Below are 23,193 nucleotides of genomic sequence, written 5' to 3'. Positions count from 1 at the left end.
CTTGTACCAATATGAAACTATAAGTCTAATTAGGCCCAGGTATTGCATTCTATCCTAATGTCTGAAGTCTTGTACCAATATGAAACTATATCTAATTAGGCCCAGGTATTGCATTCTATCCTAATGTCTGAAGTCTTGTACCAATATGAAACTATAAGTCTAATTAGGCCCAGGTATTGCATTCTATCTTAATGTCTGAAGTCTTGTAGCAATATGAAACTATAAGTCTAATTAGGCCCAGGTATTGCATTCTATCCTAATGTCTGAAGTCTTGTAGCAATATGAAACTATAAGTCTAATTAGGCCCAGGTATTGCATTCTATCTTAATGTCTGAAGTCTTGTACCAATATGAAACTATAAGTCTAATTAGGCCCAGGTATTGCATTCTATCTTAATGTCTGAAGTCTTGTAGCAATATGAAACTATAAGTCTAATTAGGCCCAGGTATTGCATTCTATCCTAATGTCTGAAGTCTTGTACCAATATGAAACTATAAGTCTAATTAGGCCCAGGTATTGCATTCTATCTTAATGTCTGAAGTCTTGTAGCAATATGAAACTATAAGTCTAATTAGGCCCAGGTATTGCATTCTATCCTAATGTCTGAAGTCTTGTACCAATATGAAACTATAAGTCTAATTAGGCCCAGGTATTGCATTCTATCCTACTGTCTGAAGTCTTGTAGCAATATGAAACTATAAGTCTAATTAGGACAGCATTCAAGCCAGGCTAATGGATGGACAGTGTTGGTGAGTGTTGTGTTAATCAGTGGTGCTCACCCGGGCAGTGAGGTCATCGTTCTCCTCCTTCAGTCTCTCGTCCGTCTGCTGCAGGGATGTGTTCTCCTTCCTCAGCTGGGAGCACCTCGCCGCCAGTTCCTTCACCTGCAACACACGCCACACTCACATTCATTACACAGCTTACTAACACAACATTCAAGTTTGTGATGCAAGGGCTAACCACTAGTAAACACTGCAACTGCCCTCCTTCATCTGTATTTCCAACTCCCTATGATCAAGCTCTTCGGATGGGGAGGTAGAGAGACTGGGAGACAAGGAGAGAAAAAGAGAAAGGGAAACTATGCTAAAACTCCTCTTTCTAGCTTAAAGCATTCACAGTACCTCATAGTGAAACCTGGTGCAAAGCTTTAACCCGGTAGCAGCGACGGGCCAAATTTGTGCCATGATATAAACCTCCCAAAATAGATGATACATAATCTGATCACAAATGCTTTGATATATATTATGAAATGGTTTGTGTGAGGGGTGATTTTTTCTCCTTTTTCTCGCTTGGAGGGACCATTAAGAAACATGATCCCCGCTGCTACTGGGTTAAGGAAAAGTTGGACAAATACAGATACGGAGACGGGACCACATGAGCGTAAGCCCAGGCCCGGTAAAACTACAACTAGGTAAACACACACACACACACACACACACACACACACACACACACACACACACACACACACACACACACACACCTGCTGTAGTTTGAGGTTATCGTCCATCATGGCCTGCGCCTGCACCTCGTCCTGCTGCTGCTGGGTGGCTTGGAGCTTGGCCTGCAGCCGACTCACCTCCTCGCCTGGACATAGAGGGACGGACCATCAGAAAATATATTATAGTTTGGTATGGCAGGTCAATGGTTATGTTTCCCACTGTGCCCTTGGATAGCTGTGTAGATGGGTGCAGTAAGCTTTACACTGTACCCTTGGATAGTTATGTAGAGAACAAGAACACAAGTGAGCGAGAACAAGGAATCGCTCTCACTCACACAGCTTTGTAATCTTTGGAGACCGAGAGAGACAGAGGCAGAGACAGACAGCAACAGAGAAACAGACCAAAAATAAGGAATCGCTCTCACTCACACAGCTTTGTAATCTTTGGAGACCGAGAGAGACAGAGGTAGAGACAGACAGCGACAGAGAAACAGACAGACCAAAAATAAGGAATCGCTCTCACTCACAAAGCTTTGTAATCCATGAGAGTGAGAGAGACAGAGACAGAGAAACAAGCAGACACCAAAAACAAGGACTATCTCTCACTCACGTAGCTTTGTAACCTTTAGAGACAGAGACACAGAAACAGAGTGACTCACATAGCTTTGTAATCATTAGAGTGAGAGAGGCAGAGACAGAGAAACAGGCAGACACCAAAACAAGGACTATCTCTCACTCATGTAGCTTTGTAACCTTTAGAGACAGAGACACAGAAACAGAGTGACTCACATAGCTTTGTAATCATTAGAGTGAGAGAGGCAGAGACAGAGAAACAGGCAGACACCAAAACAAGGACTATCTCTCACTCACGTAGCTTTGTAACCTTTAGAGACAGAGAAACAGTGACTCACATAGCTTTGTAATCATTATAGAGTGAGAGAGACAGAGAAACAGGCAGACACCAAAACAAGGACTATCTCTCACTCATGTAGCTTTGTAACCTTTAGAGACAGACACAGAAACAGAGTGACTCACATAGCTTTGTAATCATTAGAGTGAGAGAGAGAGACAGAGAAACAGGCAGACACCAAAACAAGGACTATCTCTCACTCACGTAGCTTTGTAACCTTTAGAGACAGAGACACAGAAACAGAGTGACTCACATAGCTTTGTAATCATTAAAGAGTGAGAGAGACAGAGACAGAGAGACAGGCAGACACCAAAACAAGGACTATCTCTCACTCACGTAGCTTTGTAACCTTTAGAGACAGAGAAACAGAGTGACTCACATAGCTTTGTAATCATTAGTGAGAGAGACAGAGACAGAGAGACAGGCAGACACCAAAACAAGGACTATCTCTCACTCACGTAGCTTTGTAACCTTTAGAGACAGAGAAACAGAGTGACTCACATAGCTTTGTAATCATTAAAGAGTGAGAGGCAGAGACAGATAGAGAAACAGGCATACACCAAAACAAGGACTATCTCTCACTCACGTAGTTTTGTAACCTTGGTGTTCCCCGAGGATATGGTGAGCGTCATCTCCTGCTTGTCAGACTCCAGCGCGGTGAGTTGCTGCTGCAGGCGCTTGACCTCACGCTTCCTGGAGTTCAAGAGTTCCTGCAGCCGGAAGTGAGGGCTCTGGAGGGGGAGAAGAGAGAACGGGGTGTGTTAATAGACATTTCAGAACCCTAGCACGCTCGTATTTGGCAGGGCTTTCCAAGGAGTTTTAGGGATTTCCAGGGGTAGTTGAATAAACACACATTTGACAAGGCTTTCCGAGGAGTTTTAGGGATTTCCAGGGGTAGTTGAATGACCCCTGTGGTAGTGTGACCCTTCCTCTGTACCATAACCTAAGAAACACACATTTGACAAGCCTTTCCTAGGAGTTTTGGGCATTTCCATGGGTAGTGTTATGACCCTGGTGGTAGGCTGACCCTTTCTCTGTACCATGAACCTAAGAAAAACACACTTGACAAGGCTTTCCTAGGAGTTTTAGTGATTTCCAAGGGTAGTTGAATGACCCCTGTGGTAGTGTGACCCTTCCTCTGTACCATAACCTAAGAAACACACATTTGACAAGCCTTTCCTAGGAGTTTTGGGCATTTCCATGGGTAGTGTTATGACCCTTGTGGTAGTCTGACCCTTCCTCTGTGCCCTGAGCCTAAGAAACACACATTTGACAAGCCATTCCAAGGAGTTTTGGGCATTTCCATGGGTAGTGTTATGACCCCTGTGGTAGTCTGACCCTTCCTCTGTGCCCTGAGCCTAAGAAAAACACATTTGACAAGGCTTTCCTAGGAATTTTAGGGATTTCCAGGGGTAGTTGAATGACCCTGCTGGTAGTTTGACCCTTCCTCTGTACCATAACCCTAAGAAACACACATTTAACAAGGTTTTCCTAGGAGTTTTAGGCATTTCCAGGGGTAGTTTTATGACCCTTTCTCTGTACCATAACCCTAAGAAACACACATTTGACAAGGCTTTCCTAGGAGTTTTGGGCATTTCCAGGGGTAGTGTTTTGACCCTTTCTCTGTACCATAACCCTAAGAAACACACATTTGACAAGGCTTTCCTAGGAGTTTTAGGGATTTCCAGGGGTAGTTGAATGACCCCGCTGGTAGTGTGACCCTTTCTCTGTACCATAACCCTAAGAAACACACATTTGACAAGGCTTTCCTAGGAGTTTTGGGCATTTCCATGGGTAGTGTTTTGACCCTTTCTCTGTACCATAACCCTAAGAAACACACATTTGACAAGGCTTTCCTAGGAGTTTTGGGCATTTCCAGGGGTAGTGTTTTGACCCTTTCTCTGTACCATAACCCTAAGAAACACACATTTGACAAGGCTTTCCTAGGAGTTTTAGGGATTTCCAGGGGTAGTTGAATGACCCCGCTGGTAGTGTTTTGACCCTTTCACTGTACCATAACCCTAAGAAACACACATTTGACAAGGCTTTCCTAGGAGTTTTGGGCATTTCCATGGGTAGTGTTATGACCCTTCCTCTGTGCTCTGAACCTAAGAAACACACATTTGACAGGGCTTTTGTAGGAGTGTGTTGGGCATTTCCATGGGTAGTGTTATGACCCTTCCTCTGTGCTCTGAACCTAAGAAACACACATTTGACAGGGCTTTTGTAGGAGTGTGTTGGGCATTTCCATGGGTAGTGTTATGACCCTTGTAGTAGTTTGACCCTTCCTCTGTACCCTGAACCTACAAAAACACTCACTGGAACCCGACTGATCTCCCTTGCGGCCTTGAGAAATAGTTGTTTAGAGACGAAAGCTTGAGTAACTTATGCGAGTCTTCCATCATTTCACATCTATATCACAAGCCATAACACCCTCTAACACAGCCATGAAGTGCACGTGTCCTGACTCACCTGCACCAACTCTCTGAGCGGGGAGGCGATGATGGAAGACTTGGGGGAGGTGGTGTATACTCTGGGTGAACTCAACTCAGCACCATTCACCTGACTCGGGGCCCAGGAAGGACTTCTAGCACCTGGAGGAGAGACAGATCATCGCTGGACTAAAGCATGGAGACTCTCAGTGGACACGTTTATAAGTTATGCATTATGGAAGGTCACAATGCAAGCAGTTCAGTCACTATGCCTACGTGGTCATACCCAAACTTAACTGACATTCTTGATTTATACCGTAAGTTCCTGGCTATCATGTGTTTGAAGACCCTAAACTTAACCTAACCTAACCTAAGAAATACCCAAATAGTTACTCTATTATCCTGACCCAGAAAAGCCATAATTTCTTTGCATTTTAATTGGCGGGAAGGAATTTCTGACACCCTTACAAGTTCTCTTCAGGAGTGCGACGGTCCTGTATACTGGTAGCTGCCTGTAGCCTGAACCTGTCAACCATCCTGTATACTGGTAGCTGCCTGTAGCCTGAACCTGTTCCCTGCACCTCCTCTGAGCAAACATCTATTGACCTGTGATGCCCTGCTCCCAAAGTGACCTCATCATGTACTCTTCCAGAAAAAGAAAAACAAAGAAAAAAAAGATAGAGGAAGAAAATGAGAAAGAAAAAATATATATAAATGTCACCTTTACTTGAGTACATCTATATATGGTACCTTTCCCCCGGACAACATTTAGTGCCTGAGTGACTTGAAACCCAACACACGACTCACCAAAAAACAAAGAAAAAAAAGATAGAGGAAGAAAAAGAAGAAAAATAAATCAAATATAAATGTCACCCTCACTTGACCACATCTATATATGGTACCATTCCTCCTGACAACAATTAGTACCTGAGTCTGACTTCCAACACAAATATGCAACTCACCAACTTCTTCAGTACAGAGGATGTGCAGGAAGCGGGAGCTGAGGCTGGCGCCCCTCTTCTGCACGGCCTCCAACAGGTACTTGAACTGGAGGGGAGAAAAAAAAGAGCGACTATATTAGTAAGCTATGGCAACATTCTTCACACCTTCCTTACAGCGAACTATAGTCTACTAAGGTGCTGGCTGTCATGTGTTTGAAGATACCCTAAACTTAACCTAACATAACAAAACCTCAAATAGTTAATATAGGTTATGACTCAGGAAATTCATATATGCTTCCTTACTAATGAGACTTTCTATGCAACAAGGTGAGGTCATTCTTTGTTGATTTATACCATAAGGTGCTGGCTGTCATGTGTTTGAAGATACCCTAAACTTAACCTAACATAATCTAACAAAACCTCAGATGGTTACTATAAGTCTTGACTCAGGAAATTCATATATGCTTCCTTACTAATGAGACTTTCTACACAACAAAGTGAGGTCATTCTTTGTTGATTTATACTATAAGGTCCTGGCTATCATGTGTCTGAAGACCCTAAACTTAACCTAACCTAACCTAAGAAATACCCACAGTTACTAAAGGTCTTGACTCAGAAAATTCATATATGCTTCCTTACTAATGAGACTTTCTATGCAACAAAGTGAGGTCATTCTTTGTTGATTGATACCATAAGTTGCTGGCTGTCATGTGTTTGAAGATACCCTAAACTTAATCTAACTTAACCTCAGAAAATTCATATGTGCTTCCTTACTAATGTGACTTTCTATGCAACAAAGTGAGGTCATTCTTTGTTGATTGATTCAGAAAATTCACATGTGCTTCCTTACTAATGTGACTTTCTATGCAACAAAGTGAGGTCATTCTTTGTTGATTGAAAAAATAAGTTGCTGGCTGTCATGTGTTTGAAGACACCCTAAACTTAATCTAACTTAACCTCAGAAAATTTATATATGCTTCCTTACTAATGAGACTTTCTATGCAACAAAGTGAGGTCATTCTTTGTTGATTGATACCATAAGTTGCTGGCTGTCATGTGTTTGAAGATACCCTAAACTTAATCTAACTTAACCTCAGAAAATTCATATGTGCTTCCTTACTAATGAGACTTTCTATGCAACAAAGTGAGGTCATTCTTTGTTGATTAATACCATAAGCTGCTGGCTGTCATGTGTTTGAAGATACCCTAAACTTAATCTAACTTAACCTCAGAAAATTCATATATGCTTCCTTACTAATGAGACTTTCTATGCAACAAAGTGAGGTCATTCTTTGTTGATTGATACCATAAGTTGCTGGCTGTCATGTGTTTGAAGATACCTTAAACTTAATCTAACTTAACCTCACAAAATTCATATGTGCTTCCTTACTAATGTGACTTTCTATGCAACAAAGTGAGGTCATTCTTTGTTGATTGTAACCATAAGTTGCTGGCTATCATGTGTTTGAAGACACCCTAAACTTAACCTAACCTAACCTAAAAAATCCCCAAACAGTTACTCTAAGTCTTGACCCAGAAAAGCTGTAGGTCCGTGCTACTGGTCTTACCCTGGCCTGCGTTGCCTGGTCCAGCGCCGAGGTGTTGACCAGCCGACCCCTCAGCTTGGCGTCTGTGAAGAGGGCGATGTAGAGGAGCAGCAGGGTCAGCTTGGTCAGCTCCTCCCTGTTGCCTCCCACGGCCTCCTCAAACACCACAAGGTTGGTCGCTGCAAAGTGCTCTGGAAAAGGGATTATTCAGCCTGTTAAAAATGGGATTGCTCTGCCTAAGGATCTATGAAGGTGTGTGTGACTTAACCCCTTGACTGTGGATTTCCTACAAGAAGGCATCACCAAGCTAAAAGAGTAGAGCAAAAAATGGCTGCTACAATTCAATGAAGAAAAATGTGAAGTCCTGCACCTTGGGAGGGGATATCCTGCATAACAATACCTCATGGGAAACACTCCACTATCCACCACAGCACCAGAGAAAGACCTGGGAGTATTATGTTACCAGGCTACCAGTGAAGGGATATTCAGCACACCAATACCACATGGGAAACACTCCACTATCCACCACAGCGGCAGAGAAAGACCTGGGAGTATTATGTTACCAGGCTACCAGTGAAGGGATATTCAGCACACCAATACCACATGGGAAACACTCCACTATCCACCACAGCGGCAGAGAAAGACCTGGGAGTGTATGTTACCAGGCTACCAGTGAAGGGATATTCAGCACACCAATACCACATGGGAAACACTCCACTATCCACCACAGCAGCAGAGAAAGACCTGGGAGTATTATGTTACCAGGCTACCAGTGAAGGCAAAATCTGTGTCAATCGCAGTGGACGGGTTAACAAATGGCAGTGTGAAGCAAACTGATGGTGGGTGTGTATGTGTGTGTGTGAGGAGGGCAATATATTTGATAGTCACTCCTCTCACTGTCCTGTTCACCTTATTCTCAAGTCTGGAAAGTCTTCATACACTGTCTAGTCTGATAAAAGAACTTACAGCTATGACAAAATTTCTTGCCTCGTGTCAACATCCTTATCTTATGCAAATCCACAATGAGAGAAGATGCAAAGAACGATGGACTGTCTGAAGGATGAATCAGTAGCCTTGAACATATAAGGATGGCAGAGGCTCAGAGTGGACAGTGCTCCCTGACCCCTGAAATCCCTTGACTATCTAAGGTATGAATCGGTAACCTTGAACTTATAAGGATGGCAGAGGCTCAGAGTGGACAGTGCTCCCTGACCCCTGAAATCCCTTGACTATCTAAGGTATGAATCGGTAACCTTGAACTTATAAGGATGGCAGAGGCTCAGAGTGGACAGTGCTCCCTGACCCCTGAAATCCCATGACTATCTAAGGGATGAATCGGTAATCTTGAACTTATAAGGATGGCAGAGGCTCAGAGTGGACAGTGCTCCCTGACCCCTGAAATCCCATGACTACCTAAGGGATGAATCAGTAGCCTTGAACTTTTAAGGATGGCAGAGACTAAGGGTGGACAGTGTTCCCAATACCCCATGACTGTCACCCCGGGAAAGGTACTGTCACACCCCCATGAGTGTATGCAGGCGAGGAATGAGTTGCCTCACCCTCAGGACTCACCTTGCAGCAGTGCCTCCAGGGTGGGTGTGAGGGACGCCAAATTCTGATTGACGATTTGTTCATTTTTGCTGGAAAGAAGGAAAGTGAGATATTAAAAGCAGCTCAACTCATGCACACTAAACTTATTGATGTACACTGTTATATAAGTCGCTTAATCCTTGTCGTCAGGTTACCTCTATGATAGCACACCTTTGCCTGGAGTGGTGGAACTAATGATCCTGAGTAGACAATGAAATGTGTTAAGGTAATTAGGTTACACAAGAAAGGATAAATATTAAAAAGCAGGAAGATACTGTAAACTTAACCTAACCAAACCTAACACAACCCAAAACAGTTAGACTCAGAAAATTCATATATGCTTCCTTACTAATGAGACTTTCTATGCAACAAGGTGAGGTCATTCTGTGTTGATTTATACTGTAAGGTGCTGGTGGCTATCATGTGTTCGAAGATACCCTAAACTTAACCAAACCTAACAAAACCCAAAACAGTTACTATAGGTCTTGACTCAGAAAATTTGTATATGCTTCCTTACTAATGAGACTTTCTATGCAACGAAGTGAGGTCATTCTTTGTTGATCTATGCCATAAGGTGCTGGTGGCTATCATGTGTTCGAAGATACCCTAAACTTAACCAAACCTAACAAAACCCAAAACAGTTACTATAGGTCTTGACTCAGAAAATTCATATATGCTTCCTTACTAATGAGACTTTCTATGCAACAAAGTGAGGTCATTTTTTGTTGATTTAAACCAAAAGGTGCTGGATATCATGTGTTTGAAGATACCTTAACCTAACCTAACAAAACCCAAAACAGTTACTATAGGTCTTGACTCAGAAAATTTATATAAGCTTCCTTACTAATGAGACTTTCTATGCAACAAAGTGAGGTCATTCTTTGTTGATTTATGCCATAAGGTGCTGGCTATCATGTGTTTGAAGATACCCTAAACTTAACCTAACATAACCTAACAAAACTCAAAACAGTTACTATAGGTCTTGACTCAGAAAATTCATATATGCTTCCTTACTAATGAGACTTTCTATGCAACAAAGTGAGGTCATTCTTTGTTGATTTATGCCATAAGGTGCTGGCTATCATGTGTTTGAAGATACCCTAAACTTAACCTAACATAACCTAACAAAACCCAAAACAGTTACTATAGGTCTTGACTCAGAAAATTCATATATGCTTCCTTACTAATGAGACTTTCTATGCAATGAGGTGAGGTCATTCTTTGTTGATCTATGCCATAAGGTGCTGGCTATCATGTGTTTGAAGATACCCTAAACTTAACCTAACAAAACCCAAAACAGTTACTATAGGTCTTGACTCAGAAAATTCATATATGCTTCCTTACTAATGAGACTTTCTATGCAACAAAGTGAGGTCATTCTTTGTTGATTTAAACCAAAAGGTGCTGGATATCATGTGTTTAAAGATACCTTAACCTAACCTAACAAAACCCCAAACATTTACTATAGGTCTTGACTCAGAAAATTCATATATGCTTCCTTACTAATGAGACTTTCTATGCAACGAAGTGAGGTCATTCTTTGTTGATCTATGCCATAAGGTGCTGGCTATCATGTGTTCGAAGATACCCTAAACTTAACCTAACCTAACAAAACCCAAAACAGTTACTATAGGTCTTGACTCAGAAAATTCATATATGCTTCCTTACTAATGAGACTTTCTATGCAACGAAATGAGGTCATTCTTTGTTGATTTAAACCAAAAGGTGCTGGATATCATGTGTTTAAAGATACCTTAACCTAACCTAACAAAACCCAAAACAGTTACTACAGGTCTGACTCAGAAAATTCATATATGCTTCCTTACTAATGAGACTCTCTATGCAACAAAGTGAGGTCATTCTTTGTTGATCTATGCCATAAGGTGCTGGCTATCATGTGTTTGAAGATACCTTAACCTAACCTAACCTAACAAAACCCAAAACAGTTACTATAGGTCTGACTCAGAAAATTCATAAATGCTTCCTTAAAAGTTTACAGTTACAAAGGCAAAGCTCCAACCTAACTCTTTTTGAGGTGTTCGTTAACATGAATGAGGTCAAAACGAGGTCACCACTCACAGGATGCTGACGAGGCGACTGTAGACTCTCCCATCTGCCAAGTGTTGCAAGGAGGGGCACTGGTCCTGGGTCAGCTGCAGGACATTCAGCTGGAAACAGATCACCATACAGTAAATAGATAGATAGTTTATAGTAAGTACATAGAGAGTAGGTGTGTTTCAGATTAATGAGAATGCAAATAATGGGAAGGGAAGGGAAGGGAAGGGAGAGAAGTGGGAAATGGAGGGGAAGAGAAGGGAAGGAATGGGAAGGAAGGGAGACAGGAAGAAAATACGAGAACACAAATAATGGGAAGGGAAGGGAAAGGGATAGAAGGGAAGGAAGACATGATAGAGGAAGGGAAGGGAAGGGAAGACACAGTAAAGGAAGGGAAGGGAAGGGAAAGGAAGGGAAAGGAAGGGAAGGGAAAGGAAGACACAGTAAAGGAAGGGAAGGGAAGGGAAGGGAAGAGACAGTAAAGGAAGGGAAGGGAAGGGAAGGAAGGAAGGGAGACAGGAAGAAAATACGAGAACACAAATAATGGGAAGGGAAGGGAAAGGGATAGAAGGGAAGGAAGACATGATAGAGGAAGGGAAGGGAAGGGAAGACACAGTAAAGGAAGGGAAGGGAAGGGAAGGAAGGAAGGGAGACAGGAAGAAAATACGAGAACACAAATAATGGGAAGGGAAGGGAAAGGGATAGAAGGGAAGGGAAGACACAGTAAAGGAAGGGAAGGGAAGGGAAGACACGATAAAGGAAGGGAAAAGAAGAGAGAAAAAGAGAAAGAAACATGAAAGAAAACAAGGAAGTGGAGGAGAGGAGACCAGAAAAAGGACAAAAAATAAAATTAAGAAATGGCCACCCCGACTCTCCCTCCTCCTCTACTCACACATCTAAGCAGCACATCACTAGTAGAAGCCTCCATCTTGCTTTCGGTGGTGCGTGTGTGCTCCTCGGGGCGTTAATGGCGGAGAAAACGGCATAAAAGTTAAAATAAAACCACCAGCGGCCGCCCTTCTTGCCTCTCTCGTCTATCTGCCCGATTCAAACTCCAGCCTGTCAGTGTTGCCAGATACCCCGTTGAACCCTTGGATATCTCGGGTTTTTTACTGTTATTTATCGTTTATTTAGCTATTTATTTATTATTTTGGTCCTTAGAGATTTGATTTGTATGGTACAGGCTCTTAAAGTGGTGTTATAGCTAAATATAAGGGTTGGGTCTCCATTACTTGCTTGTTTTCATAGGATTTTTCGGTTTTTTTACTAGTTATTTATCGTTTATTTAGCTATTATTTATTATTTCAGTCCTCGGTGTTTCAAACTGTCAAGGTAAAGTCAGTTATGTGGTCCTATAGAATTTGGGTCTCCATTATATTGCTGTTTTCATAGGATTTCTCGGTTTTTATTAGTTATTTATCGTTTATTTAGCTTTTATTTATTATTTCAGTCCTCGGTGTTTCAAACTGTTAAGGTAAAGTCAGTTATGTGGTACTATATAGAATTTGGGTCTCCATTATTTTGCTTGTTTTCATAGGATTTTTCGGTTTTTCTTAGTTATTTATCGTTTATTTAGCTTTTATTTATTATTTCAGTCCTCGGTGTTTCAAACTGTCTAGGTAAAGTCAGTTATGTGGTACTATATAGAAGTTGGGTCTCCATTATTTGCTGTTTTCATAGAATTTCTCCTTTTTTTATTAGTTATTTATCGTTTATTTAGCTTTTATTTATTATTTCAGTCCTCGGTGTTTCAAACTGTCAAGGTAAAGTCAGTTATGTGGTACTATATAGAATTTGGGTCTCCATTATTTGCTGTTTTCATAGGATTTTTCGGTTTTTATTAGTTATTTATCGTTTATTTAGTTATTCTTTATTATTTCAGTCCTCGGTGTTTCAAACTGTCAAGGTAATAAAAGTCAGTTATGTGGTCCTATAGAATTTGGATCTCAATTATTTTGTCTGTTTTCATAAGTTTCACCCTTGTATTCCTCGTTTTTTACTGTTTATTTATCTTTTATTTCTTTATTATTTATTATTTCAGTCCTCGGAGATCCAAACTGTCAAGGTATGGTCATCTATATATATACGTGTATAGGGGTTTTAAGGCTCCATTATTTTACTATTTTCATATAATATCACCGGTGTATTTCACGTTTCATTGTTTCTTTATTTCTGTATTTATCTATTTGTAATCTTAAATATCTTATGGTCCTCGGAAGCTGGTAATTTGAGTTGGGCCTCTCCATAAAATTTCCCCTGCGTAGGCCTATATAGGATTGATTGATTGATAATTTATTGTTGCAGGTAAACAACAAGGGAGAAGGGAGTACTATTTATCGTCTTTCTTCTTTTCCGTCTCAAATAAAATTCCTCGCTCGATAAACTACGATAGATGGTAACCACACTCTACTGCCTGGGCCGGGGTTGGGATGGCATGCTCGGCCCTCCCTTCTCCTTTGTTGTTTTACTTGCAACAATAAACTATCAATCAATCAATCAATCAATCATCAGATTTATTAATTCAGTTTGACTTACATGGTGTTTCAAACTATCAAGGAGCTTCAGATTTATTAATGGTACTATAGAATTTGGGTCTCCATTATTTTGCTTGTTTTCATAGGATTTCTCGGTTTTTATTAGTTATTTATCGTTTATTTAGCTTTTATTTGTCATTTCAGTCCTCGGTGTTTCAAAATGTTAAGGTAAAGTCAGTTATGTGGTCCTATAGAATTTGGATCTCCATTATTTTGTCTGTTTTCATAAGTTTCACCCTTGCATTCCTCGTTTTTTACTGTTTATTTATCATTTATTTCTTTATTATTTATTATTTCAGTCCTCGGAGATCCAAACTGTCAAGGTATGGTCATCTATTAATATATACAGTTTGACTTACGTGAGTGTCTGACTACAATTAACAAAGGAGCTCAGATTTATTAATGGTACAAACAGTTTGACTTACGTGAGTGTCTCATGACTACAACAAAAGAGCTTCAGATTGATTAATGGTACAAACAGTTTGACTTACGTGAGTGTCTGCATGACTACAACAAAGGAGCTTCAGATTTATTAATGGTACAAACAGTTTGACTTACAGGTCTGAAACAACAAGGGAGAAGGAGCTTTTCAGATTTATTAATGGTACAAACAGTTTGACTTACGTGGGTGTCTGACTACAACAAAGGAGCTTCAGATTGATTAATGGTACAAACAGTTTGACTTACGTGAGTGTCTGACTACAACAAAGGAGCTTCAGATTTATTAATGGTACAAACAGTTTGACTTACGTGAGTGTCTGACTGTCTGACTACAACAAAGGAGAGCTTCAGATTTATTAATGGTACAAACAGTTTGACTTACGTGGGTGTCTGACTACAACAAAGGAGCTTCAGATTGATTAATGGTACAAACAGTTTGACTTACGGGAATAAACTATCAATCAATCAATCATCAGATTTATTAATGGTACAAACAGTTTGACTTACGTGAGTGTCTGACTACAACAAAGGAGCTTCAGATTTATTAATGGTACAAACAGTTTGACTTACGTGAGTGTCTGACTACAACAAAGGAGCTTCAGATTGATTAATGGTACAAACAGTTTGACTTACGTGGGTGTCTGACTACAACAAAGGAGCTTCAGCTAGATTTATTAATGGTACAAACAGTTTGACTTACGTGAGTGTCTGACTGCAACAAAGGAGCTTCAGATTGATTAATGGTACAAACAGTTTGACTTACGTGAGTGTCTGACTACAACAAAAGAGCTTCAGATTTATTAATGGTACAAACAGTTTGACTTACGTGAGTGTCTGACTACAACAAAGGAGCTTCAGATTTATTAATGGTACAAACAGTTTGACTTACGTGAGTGTCTGATAAACCGATCCCTGTGTAATTAGTGTCTCCCAACAAAGCATAAACTAATTAATTTACCTCACTGACAAAAATAAATAATATAACATCAATAATAAGGGAAAAAATATACTGGAAAAAGGAAAAAAAAAAGGGTGCCGTTGAAAAGGCGAACGTCAACAACATCAACAACAACAAGCCAGCCGGAGAATTTTTCCTGTTTCTGTTCCTCATGGCGTCCTTGCGAGTGGTGTTCCTGTGGGCGTGGGCGTGGGCGTGCGTGTGTGCCTTCGAGAACAAGTACAGTGAGCAGGCCAACAGCAAGGACAGGGTGAAGGTGGAGGAGGCGCCCTTCAGGATGGGGAAACTCAACATGCTTTGGGAGAAGGCTGTCAGGGTGAGATGCTTCTTCTTCTGCGTCTTCTTCTTCTTTTTCTTTTGAGCTATTCTGTTTCTTTCTTTTCCTTTCTTTTTCTTCTTCTTCCTTCAAGCTGTTCCGTTTCTTTCTTCTTCTTCCTTTTCTTCTTCTTCTTTCTTCTATCAAGCTGTTACGTTTCTTTCTATAGTATAAGAAAATAGACCGTGAAGAAATAAACCAAAGTAGAAAAGCAACTTAAAGGAAGAAACTTGAATAGAAACTTAACAGAAAATCGACAAAGCCAAAAATATAAGTAAATAAAGATAGATTGAGGAGTACATATCAAGGCTTGTCAATCCCCCACACAGCGCCTGTCCGAGCCCAAGCTGAATCGTCTCCTCTCCGAGCTGAAGATGCAGGACAAGGAGGAGCTCACCCTCAAGAAGCTGAGGGCCGACAACATGGACAAGGACGGGCTGAAGGAGGCGGAGCTGAGGAAGAAGCTGAAGAGTGAGTGTAGCCAAGAGAAGATGGCGCCACTATAAACACTTGCCTGCGCCATGACGGGCCTGGGCCAACTACCATCCAGGCCCCTTATAATGATACATAGATAGATAGATAAGTAGATAGATAGATAGATAAGTAGATAGATAGATAGATAAGTAGATAGATAGATAGATAAATAGATACATATAGATAGATAGATGGATGCACTCTTAACCTGTCTGCTGCGATTGGCACGGATTTCGCCTTCCCTGGTAGCCTGGTAACACATATTCCCAGGTCTTTCTCTGCCTCTGTGGTGGATAGTGGAGTGTTTCCCATGTGGTATTGGTGTGCTGGATATCCCCTCCCAAGGTGCAGGACTTTACAATTTTTTCTTCATTGAGTTGTAGCAGCCACTTTTTGTTCCATTCCTGTAGCTTGGTGATGTCTTCTGGTAGGAAATACAGTCAAGGGGTTGAACTGACTCCTTCACACACACACACACACACACACACACACACCCACACACACACCAAAAAAAAATTCCTATATGTCCCAAATCGATAAATCTCATTGAAATAACACCTACGTTTTGCTTGAATTGCTCTGGTGTCTGTCACATTGAATAGAGACTACTGTACTTACTCTTCTTCTGAGTCTACTTCCAGCATCTTGTCCTGCATATTAGACTTGGAATCCATAACCTCCGACAGTTCTATTCTCATTGATCCACTTACGCTTCTTTCCTGCAGACATAATGGAGAAGTACGGACTCAACGCTGACCTGCGCGAGGAGAACCGTGCCGGGGCGGCCACCGAGGCGTACATGAATGAGGTGAAGGACCGCGAGATTCTCAAGGCCATTTTCAAGGACAAGAAACTGAACAAGCTGTGGGCCAAGGCCGAGGCATCCGGGTTCACAGGTAATGCCACGGACCTCTCGGCGTCTCAGGTGTTTTGGGGCTACTAAACAAGTGGCTGAAAGTGTCTGCACTCCTTCCTTTCCACCTGATTCATATGTTAGGATAAGTGGGGACATTTATTTTTCATTATTTATTTATTTATTTATTTATGTATTTATTTTATTTTGTGTATTTACTTATCTGTAGTATACAAGGGCCTGAGGTCAAGCTGAGTCAGTCCTGTCTCCCAATCTGTATTTGTCCAGCTTTTCCTTCATTTTCTGGACACTGCCCACTTCAGTGTCTTTGCTGAGTTCATTCCATGTTTCACACTCCTGTATGGAAAACTGAACTTCTTTAGGTCTTTCAAACAAGTCCCCTCCCTCAATTTCTTGCTGTGTCCTCTTAGTGCGTGTGTGTGTGTGTGTGTGTGTGTGTGTGTGTGTGTGTGTGTGTGGTCAGCTCAAGGGTAGGTTATGAGGAAACCCTTAGAGAAAAATCATGGTAAATAGTAGCTCAGCTGTAGTACAAAGTGATTATCTCCTCAAATGAGTGAAGAAGTTGTATTTTGAAGAGGTTAGGTAGAGATTGAATGGTTGGAGTTGTTGTTATTGGTGGTGATACACAATGCTTCTAATCTCCTCAGAGGTGGAGCTGAAGGCCCTGAAGGAGGAGTTCCAGCACCACCAGGACAAAGTGGATGAGTACTATGCGCTGGTCCAGGAGAAAGCACAGCAGCACCAGGATGACCAGAGTGAGTAGCACCGCCCTCGCCTTGTTGTAGTTGAGTCATGCATGGTCTGATCACGGGCTGGGCTTGTGAATGGTGTGGGATTTTGTGGATGTGTAAGGTTGTTGGTACTGATGTATGTGACTTTTCTTCTGCTGTTTTTTTCTTGTTCTTTTTCTGTTTGTTTTTTGTCTTTATCTTCTTGTTTTCTTCTTTTTTTTTCTTCTCCTTTCCTTCTTCTTCTTCTAATTCTTTTTCTTCTTCTTTTTTTTTTTTTTTTTTTAGGTAGAAGACTATCAGTAGGAGGAGGAGCTGATGAGAGAGATATTCAAACCCTAGTTTCTCAAATCAAACAAACGTTGAAACATTAATGCAATAATGGAAAATATGACATACACTATATAGCAGAAAATTTACATTGATGGGTTTAATTGAGACCTCGTTAGAATAAACTGCTTTTATTTTCTTTATTCTCCTTCTGTTCCATGAAATCTCTTTCTCCCTTCGTTATTTCTCCCTTGTAAATATATTTTTAACTAGCCTTAGAGCTCCTATCAGTGGGTGGAAAATGGTATCATCTATATTGCTGAGCTTTGCTAAGCTCCACCCACAGGTGCGAGTTTGGAGATTGGCTGTGGGAAGCCCAGCCATAGCACCACATATTCATACAGACTTTTAAATTTGTCCCAGCACTCTTCATGCTTATGGTTTGAAGTGAAGGAGAACTGTTGTGGATAGTTGAGTCTGAAGTGTTGGCTTAAATTATCATAGGAACCGTGAAGTCTTGAATAAACAGAAAAAAATAATGTTTCTTGCATTGTATGACTTTTTATATAAGGCCTAGAAAATTTAAATTGTTCTTATACCCAATTAATAATACAGCAACATGTAAAAATGTTGTAATAAAGCATTAGATGTCCTTCACCTCCTCTTCAAAGAGAGGAAATTAGTTCATTTCTTTCCTGCATCAAAGACACTCCTCATCACTGAGTATACCATTTGGTCCACGGAATAACTGAGAATCTCTGTCCAGAAGAGCTGTCGTGAGATGCATACTCCATACGAGGGACAAGGCCCTGTATATGGATAGCAACTGGGAGAAAAACTGGCGGAACGCCGATAACCTTGAGGAAGCTGATTTAGCAAGAGAGGAGATATGAAGTTTCCAGTTGAGATTTTGAGTTAAGGAAAGGCCGAGGATGTTTAGTGTTGAAGAAGGTGACAGCTGAATGTTGTCGAAGAATAGGGGATAGGTGTTTGGAAGATTGTGTTGAGTTGATAGGTGGAGAAATTGAGTTTTTGAGGCATTGAAGGACACAAGGTTTCTTCTGCCCCAATCGGAAATGATAGCAAGGTCTGAGGTTAAGCGTTCTGCAGCCTCCAGTCTGGAGTCGTGTACTTCCTGTTGTGATGGTCTTCTATTGAAAGAAGTTGAATAATGCAGAGTGGAGTCGTATGAGTGGACAGGACAGTTTGTTATGGAAAGAAGATCATTGATGAATAACAGGAAGAGAGTGGGTGATAGGACAGAGCCCTGTGGAACACCACTGTTGATAGGTTTAGGGGAAGAACAGTGACTGTCTACCACCGCAGAGATAGAACGGCCGGAAAGGAAACTGGAGATAAAGGAACAGAGAGAGGGATAGAATCCGAGAGAGGGCAGTTTAGAAAGCAAAGACTGGTGCCAGACTCTATGGAAGGCTTTCGATATGTCTAGCGCAACAGAGAAAGTTTCACCGAAACGGCTAAGAGAGGATGACCAAGAGTCAGTTAAGAGAGCAAGAAGATCACCAGTAGAACGGAACCCATAATCAGATAGAAGGTTAGAAGTGGAAAGGTGCTTTTGAATCTTCCGGTTAAGGATTGATTCAAAAGCTTTAGATAGACATGAAAGTAAAGCTATAGGGCGGTAGTTTGAGGGATTGGAGCGGTCACCCTTCTTAGGCACAGGCTGTACGAAGGCATACTTCCAGCAAGAAGGAAAGGTAGATGTTGACAGGCAGAGATGAAAGAGTTTGACCGGGCAGGGTGTCAGCACAGAAGCACAGTTTTTAAGGACAATAGGAGGCACTCCATCAGGTCCATAAGCCTTCTGAGAGCTGAGGCCAGAGAAACATCATTAGGAAGAATCTTAATAACAGGCATAAAGGAGTCAGAGGGGGGATGAGTAGGAGGAATATGCCCAGAATCGTCCAAGGTGGAGTTCTTACAGAAAGTTTGAGCGAAGAGTTCAGCCTTAGAGACAGACGAGACGGCAGTACTGCCATCAGGGTTAAGGAGAGGAGGGAAAGAGGAAGAAGTGAAATTGGAGGAGAAATTTTTGGCTAGATGCCAGAAGTCACGGGAAGAATTAGGAGAAGCAAGGTGTTGACATTTTCTATTTATAAAAGAAGTTTTGGTAAGTCAGAGAATAGATTTGGCACGATTCTGGGCCGAAATGTATAGATCAAAGTTGGTGGGAGTTCGGAGGCTCTGGAATCTTTTGTGAGCTGCCTCTCTATCTTTAATAGCACGAGAACAAGCATGATTAAACCAAGGTTTTTTAGCGTGAGGAGTAGAGAAAGTCCAGAGACAAACACCTCTGTGATGCGCAGAGCACACACAGAGGGGTCTCTCTCCTGGAAGCAATAATCATTCCACGGGAAATCGGAAAAGTACATCCTCAGGTTGTCCCACCGAGCTGAAGCAAAATGCCCTCGGTGGGTCCAGAGGATGTGGGCAGGATACAGAAATAAGGTTATGATCGGAGGAGCCCAACGGAGAGAACAGTTTGACAGAGTAAGCAGAAGGATTAGAGGTAAGGAAGAGGTCTAGAATGTTGTTATTATTATGTTTCTTCTCCTTTTCTTTTTTCTTTCTTTTTTGTTATCTTTTTTCTTCTGCTTCTCCTATTCCTTCATTTTCTTCTTCTTATTTTTCTTCTCCTTACATGTGACTCTTTCTCTTCTTCTTCTTTATACACATTTACACAAGTATGATATTTTTTATTTATTTACTTTTATTATTGTTACTTTTCAGACACGCTGGACAATGACATCAAGAAATTCGACCTCCTGCAAGAACTCGAGGCATCAGACAAATCACAACCCAACCCAACCAACACCATCAAGTAAGGCCATCATCACCTGCCCGCCTCAATCATTACACTCATCACTCACACAAACCATTTCATAATATATATCAACGCATTTGTGATCAGTTTATGCATCATCTATTTTTTTGGGTTTATATCATGACAGAAATTTGGCCCGCCGCTGGTACATGGTAAAGCCACAAATTTGTCCCGTCGCTGCTACCAGGTTAAAACATTGACTTACTTCCTAAACTTCTCACCCAAGTCTACTCATTCCCATCACCTCTCAATCTCTACTTCAATCAGTTCATTTATAGTCAGTAAACTAAAGTAAAACTGTGTGTGTTTCAGGGAGAAGCACCGTGAGCTGAAGAACAACATGGACCGCCTGCACAAGGTGACGATCAGTGGGCCGGACGGGAAGGAGTTCATTGAGCCCAAAGTGAGCGGCCTCTGGAAGATGGCCATCAGGGGAGACTTCACCAGGGAGGAGCTGGAGTCCCTGCATGTTAGTATTGGTCACCTTATCCACTATGTGTTTGCCTACCTATTCACACTAGGTACTTGAGTATATACACCTAACTCATGACTAAATAAACCTTCACTTATCATAGTTTTTTAACCCGTCCGCTGTGATGGCACGGATTTGGCCTTCACTGGTAGCCTGGTAACATATGCTCCCAGGTCTTTCTCTGCCTCAGTGGTGGATAGTGGAGTGTTTCCCATGTGGTATTGGTGTGCTGGATATCCCTTCACTGGTAGCCTGGTAACATATACTCCCAGGTCTTTCTCTGCCTCTGTGGTGGATAGTGGAGTGTTTCCCATGTGGTATTGGTGTGCTGGATATCCCTTCACTGGTAGCCTGGTAACATATAGTCCCAGGTCTTTCTCTGCCTCTGTTGTGGACAGTGGAGTGTTTCCCATGTGGTATTGGTATGCTGGATATCCCCTCCCAAGGTGCAGGACTTTACATTTTCCTTCATTGAATTGTAGCAGCCACTTTTTCTCCATTCCTGTAGCTTGGTGATGTCTTCTGGTAGGAAATCCACAGTCAGTTTAATTATCTTTTTTTTTTTATTGTGTGCAGACCGAGCTGAAGCACTACGAGCACCGGCTGCTGAAGGTGCGTCACATGAGCAGCCAAATGGACTTGCTGCAGGAGCGTGCCGGCGACGACATTGAGAAGTTGCAGACCAGCGAGGGGCAGCGGGTCATGCAGGAGCGGCTCGCACAGCAGCAGCGCAAAATAGAAAAACTTCACGAAGACTTGGAAATGAGAATCGCACAGAGACACCTGGAGCTCTGAGACCCCACCCGCCAAGCCTGCTCCAGCACAAAGGGTGAGGGGCGAGAGGCTCAGGTGTGTGTTACTAAGGCAGCGTGTTTAGGTCATGGAGGTAGAATTGGTGGAGTCGACACGGCCCGCTAATCCCGCTAACTGTCAAATTTACCGCCAAAAGATGGGGGATGCCCGAGCCTGGCCGAGCCTATTAAAAGGGAGCCTGACCTGACAACACCTGACCACACCTGATCACTTAATTGGGGAGATGTCGACTCCACCAATTCTACCTCCATGGTTTAGGAAATGAGGTGAATGACAAGGCATTATTGTTCTCATCCAGGAGCAGGATTCAACACCGTTATGGCTAGACTGATATATTCCTTCACACTGTACTCCTAGGCTTGACTTGTAGGGTAGTAATCAAGCCCACAAATATGTTCAGTAAGAGGAAAGACTTCTGTGATTCTAGACTTTATAGTGACAAGCTGCACTGTTGGTGTAAGATAAGGCACGGCAACTAAGCTGTCAGCCTGGGCTCTGGCATTACAAAGGTGTCCAGGCTGAGGTGTAGCATTAGGAAAGACAAGCACCAAACTCCTGTGGCTGTTGGTTAGGTCCTTCATGATGTCCCTCTTAACCCAGTAGCAGCGGGGATCATGTTTCTTAATGGTCCCTCCAAGCGAGAAAAATGAGAAAAAATCACCCCTCACACAAACCATTTCATAATATATATCAAAGCATTTGTGATCAGATTATGTATCATCTATTTTGGGAGGTTTATATCTTGGCACAAATTTGGCCCGTCGCTGCGGGTTAAGGATCACCCACACTTTGTTACGTCTAATGATGCGCTTGAGGCCAAATGTTTCTCCAAGTTGATATTTTTGCAAGTTTTCTATCTGTATATGGCGTGCAATTGTAATTTATGTATTTTGGTAACATGTTTTTATATCTTAAGGAATTTGTGGAATCTCAGTCATCCCAGCCACTTGGTCATGTTAACTCTTAGACAGCAGCAGTATTTGAGGAGTATCTCCCCCAAAATGAATGGTCTATATACAGTCACTGCCAACCTTAGGACTGTAGCATGAATATAGTTACGCCGCATAATGTATGTTTCAACTATCATCTATATATGGATTCTACAGCAATCTGGAAGTGTTATATTTCTGCCATACAAAACTGAGTGACTGAATTTTGGACCGTTGATATATAGTTCCACCGCCGTCTAAGGGTAAATGATGGACAGCAGCAGACAGGTTGTTGATCTGTGTATGAAAGAATGAGAGACCTTGTGCTACAGTGACCTGACCAGTATTCAGGACCACTCAGAATTTGTAAAACCTTTCTCACCAGCATGTTGGCTCATAAGTTGGTTATATTAATACAAAATGACAAGATGATGGCTCAGGTATCCTCACCAAGTTCAGGAAATTGTTGAATAAAAGTTTATGCTAAATGTTCTTTGCCACATGCACCAGACCCCCTAGGCAATGATGTATTCAATCAGGAGGTAAATTGAATCCCAAAGAAAACTGATCAGCATATAGAATTGCTCCCCTACACTTGACCCTCAGCGGTGTTCAAATACTCC

The 23,193-nt window shown here is 41.7% G+C and overlaps 2 protein-coding genes across 2 annotated transcripts in view; one reads left to right on the top strand and one right to left on the bottom strand.

Annotated features, from left to right (window-relative positions):
• LOC126988135 (centrosome-associated protein CEP250-like) overlaps nucleotides 1-11,990 on the bottom strand; it is a 40,914-nt gene extending 28,924 nt beyond the window's left edge. Inside the window, 9 exon segments of the mRNA XM_050845980.1 lie at nucleotides 780-884; nucleotides 1,484-1,587; nucleotides 2,938-3,082; nucleotides 4,824-4,945; nucleotides 5,746-5,830; nucleotides 7,293-7,462; nucleotides 8,844-8,911; nucleotides 10,941-11,029; nucleotides 11,809-11,990. Of these exon segments, the coding sequence (XP_050701937.1) occupies nucleotides 780-884; nucleotides 1,484-1,587; nucleotides 2,938-3,082; nucleotides 4,824-4,945; nucleotides 5,746-5,830; nucleotides 7,293-7,462; nucleotides 8,844-8,911; nucleotides 10,941-11,029; nucleotides 11,809-11,844 (924 nt within the window). The 5' untranslated portion in view covers nucleotides 11,845-11,990.
• Nucleotides 11,991-14,930: 2,940 nt separating this feature from the next.
• LOC126988132 (alpha-2-macroglobulin receptor-associated protein-like) lies at nucleotides 14,931-23,058 on the top strand. The gene is made up of 7 exons (XM_050845977.1): nucleotides 14,931-15,165; nucleotides 15,495-15,636; nucleotides 16,365-16,535; nucleotides 17,161-17,268; nucleotides 20,263-20,353; nucleotides 20,669-20,825; nucleotides 21,405-23,058. Exons 1-7 carry the CDS (start codon nucleotides 15,001-15,003, stop codon nucleotides 21,621-21,623), a joined length of 1,053 nt encoding a protein of 350 aa, XP_050701934.1. The 5' UTR covers nucleotides 14,931-15,000; the 3' UTR covers nucleotides 21,624-23,058.
• Nucleotides 23,059-23,193: the final 135 nt, after the last annotated feature.

The sequence above is a fragment of the Eriocheir sinensis genome, chromosome 68 (genome assembly GCF_024679095.1).
Source record: "Eriocheir sinensis breed Jianghai 21 chromosome 68, ASM2467909v1, whole genome shotgun sequence".
In the NCBI taxonomy this organism is placed as follows: Eukaryota; Metazoa; Arthropoda; class Malacostraca; order Decapoda; family Varunidae; genus Eriocheir; species Eriocheir sinensis.
The sequence above is the reverse complement of the archived record's forward strand: the minus strand, read 5'-3'. Positions and strand labels throughout refer to the sequence as shown.

Excerpts from the sequence above, each read along its gene's own strand:
- LOC126988132 (XM_050845977.1), top strand. The coding sequence starts at position 15,001 with ATGGCGTCCTTGCGAGTGGTGTTCCTGTGGGCGTGGGCGTGGGCGTGC. Across the intron at positions 17,269-20,262 it reads GCAGCACCAGGATGACCAGA|ACACGCTGGACAATGACATC; the intron begins GTGAGTAGCACC and ends GTTACTTTTCAG. Across the intron at positions 20,354-20,668 it reads AACCCAACCAACACCATCAA|GGAGAAGCACCGTGAGCTGA; the intron begins GTAAGGCCATCA and ends TGTGTGTTTCAG.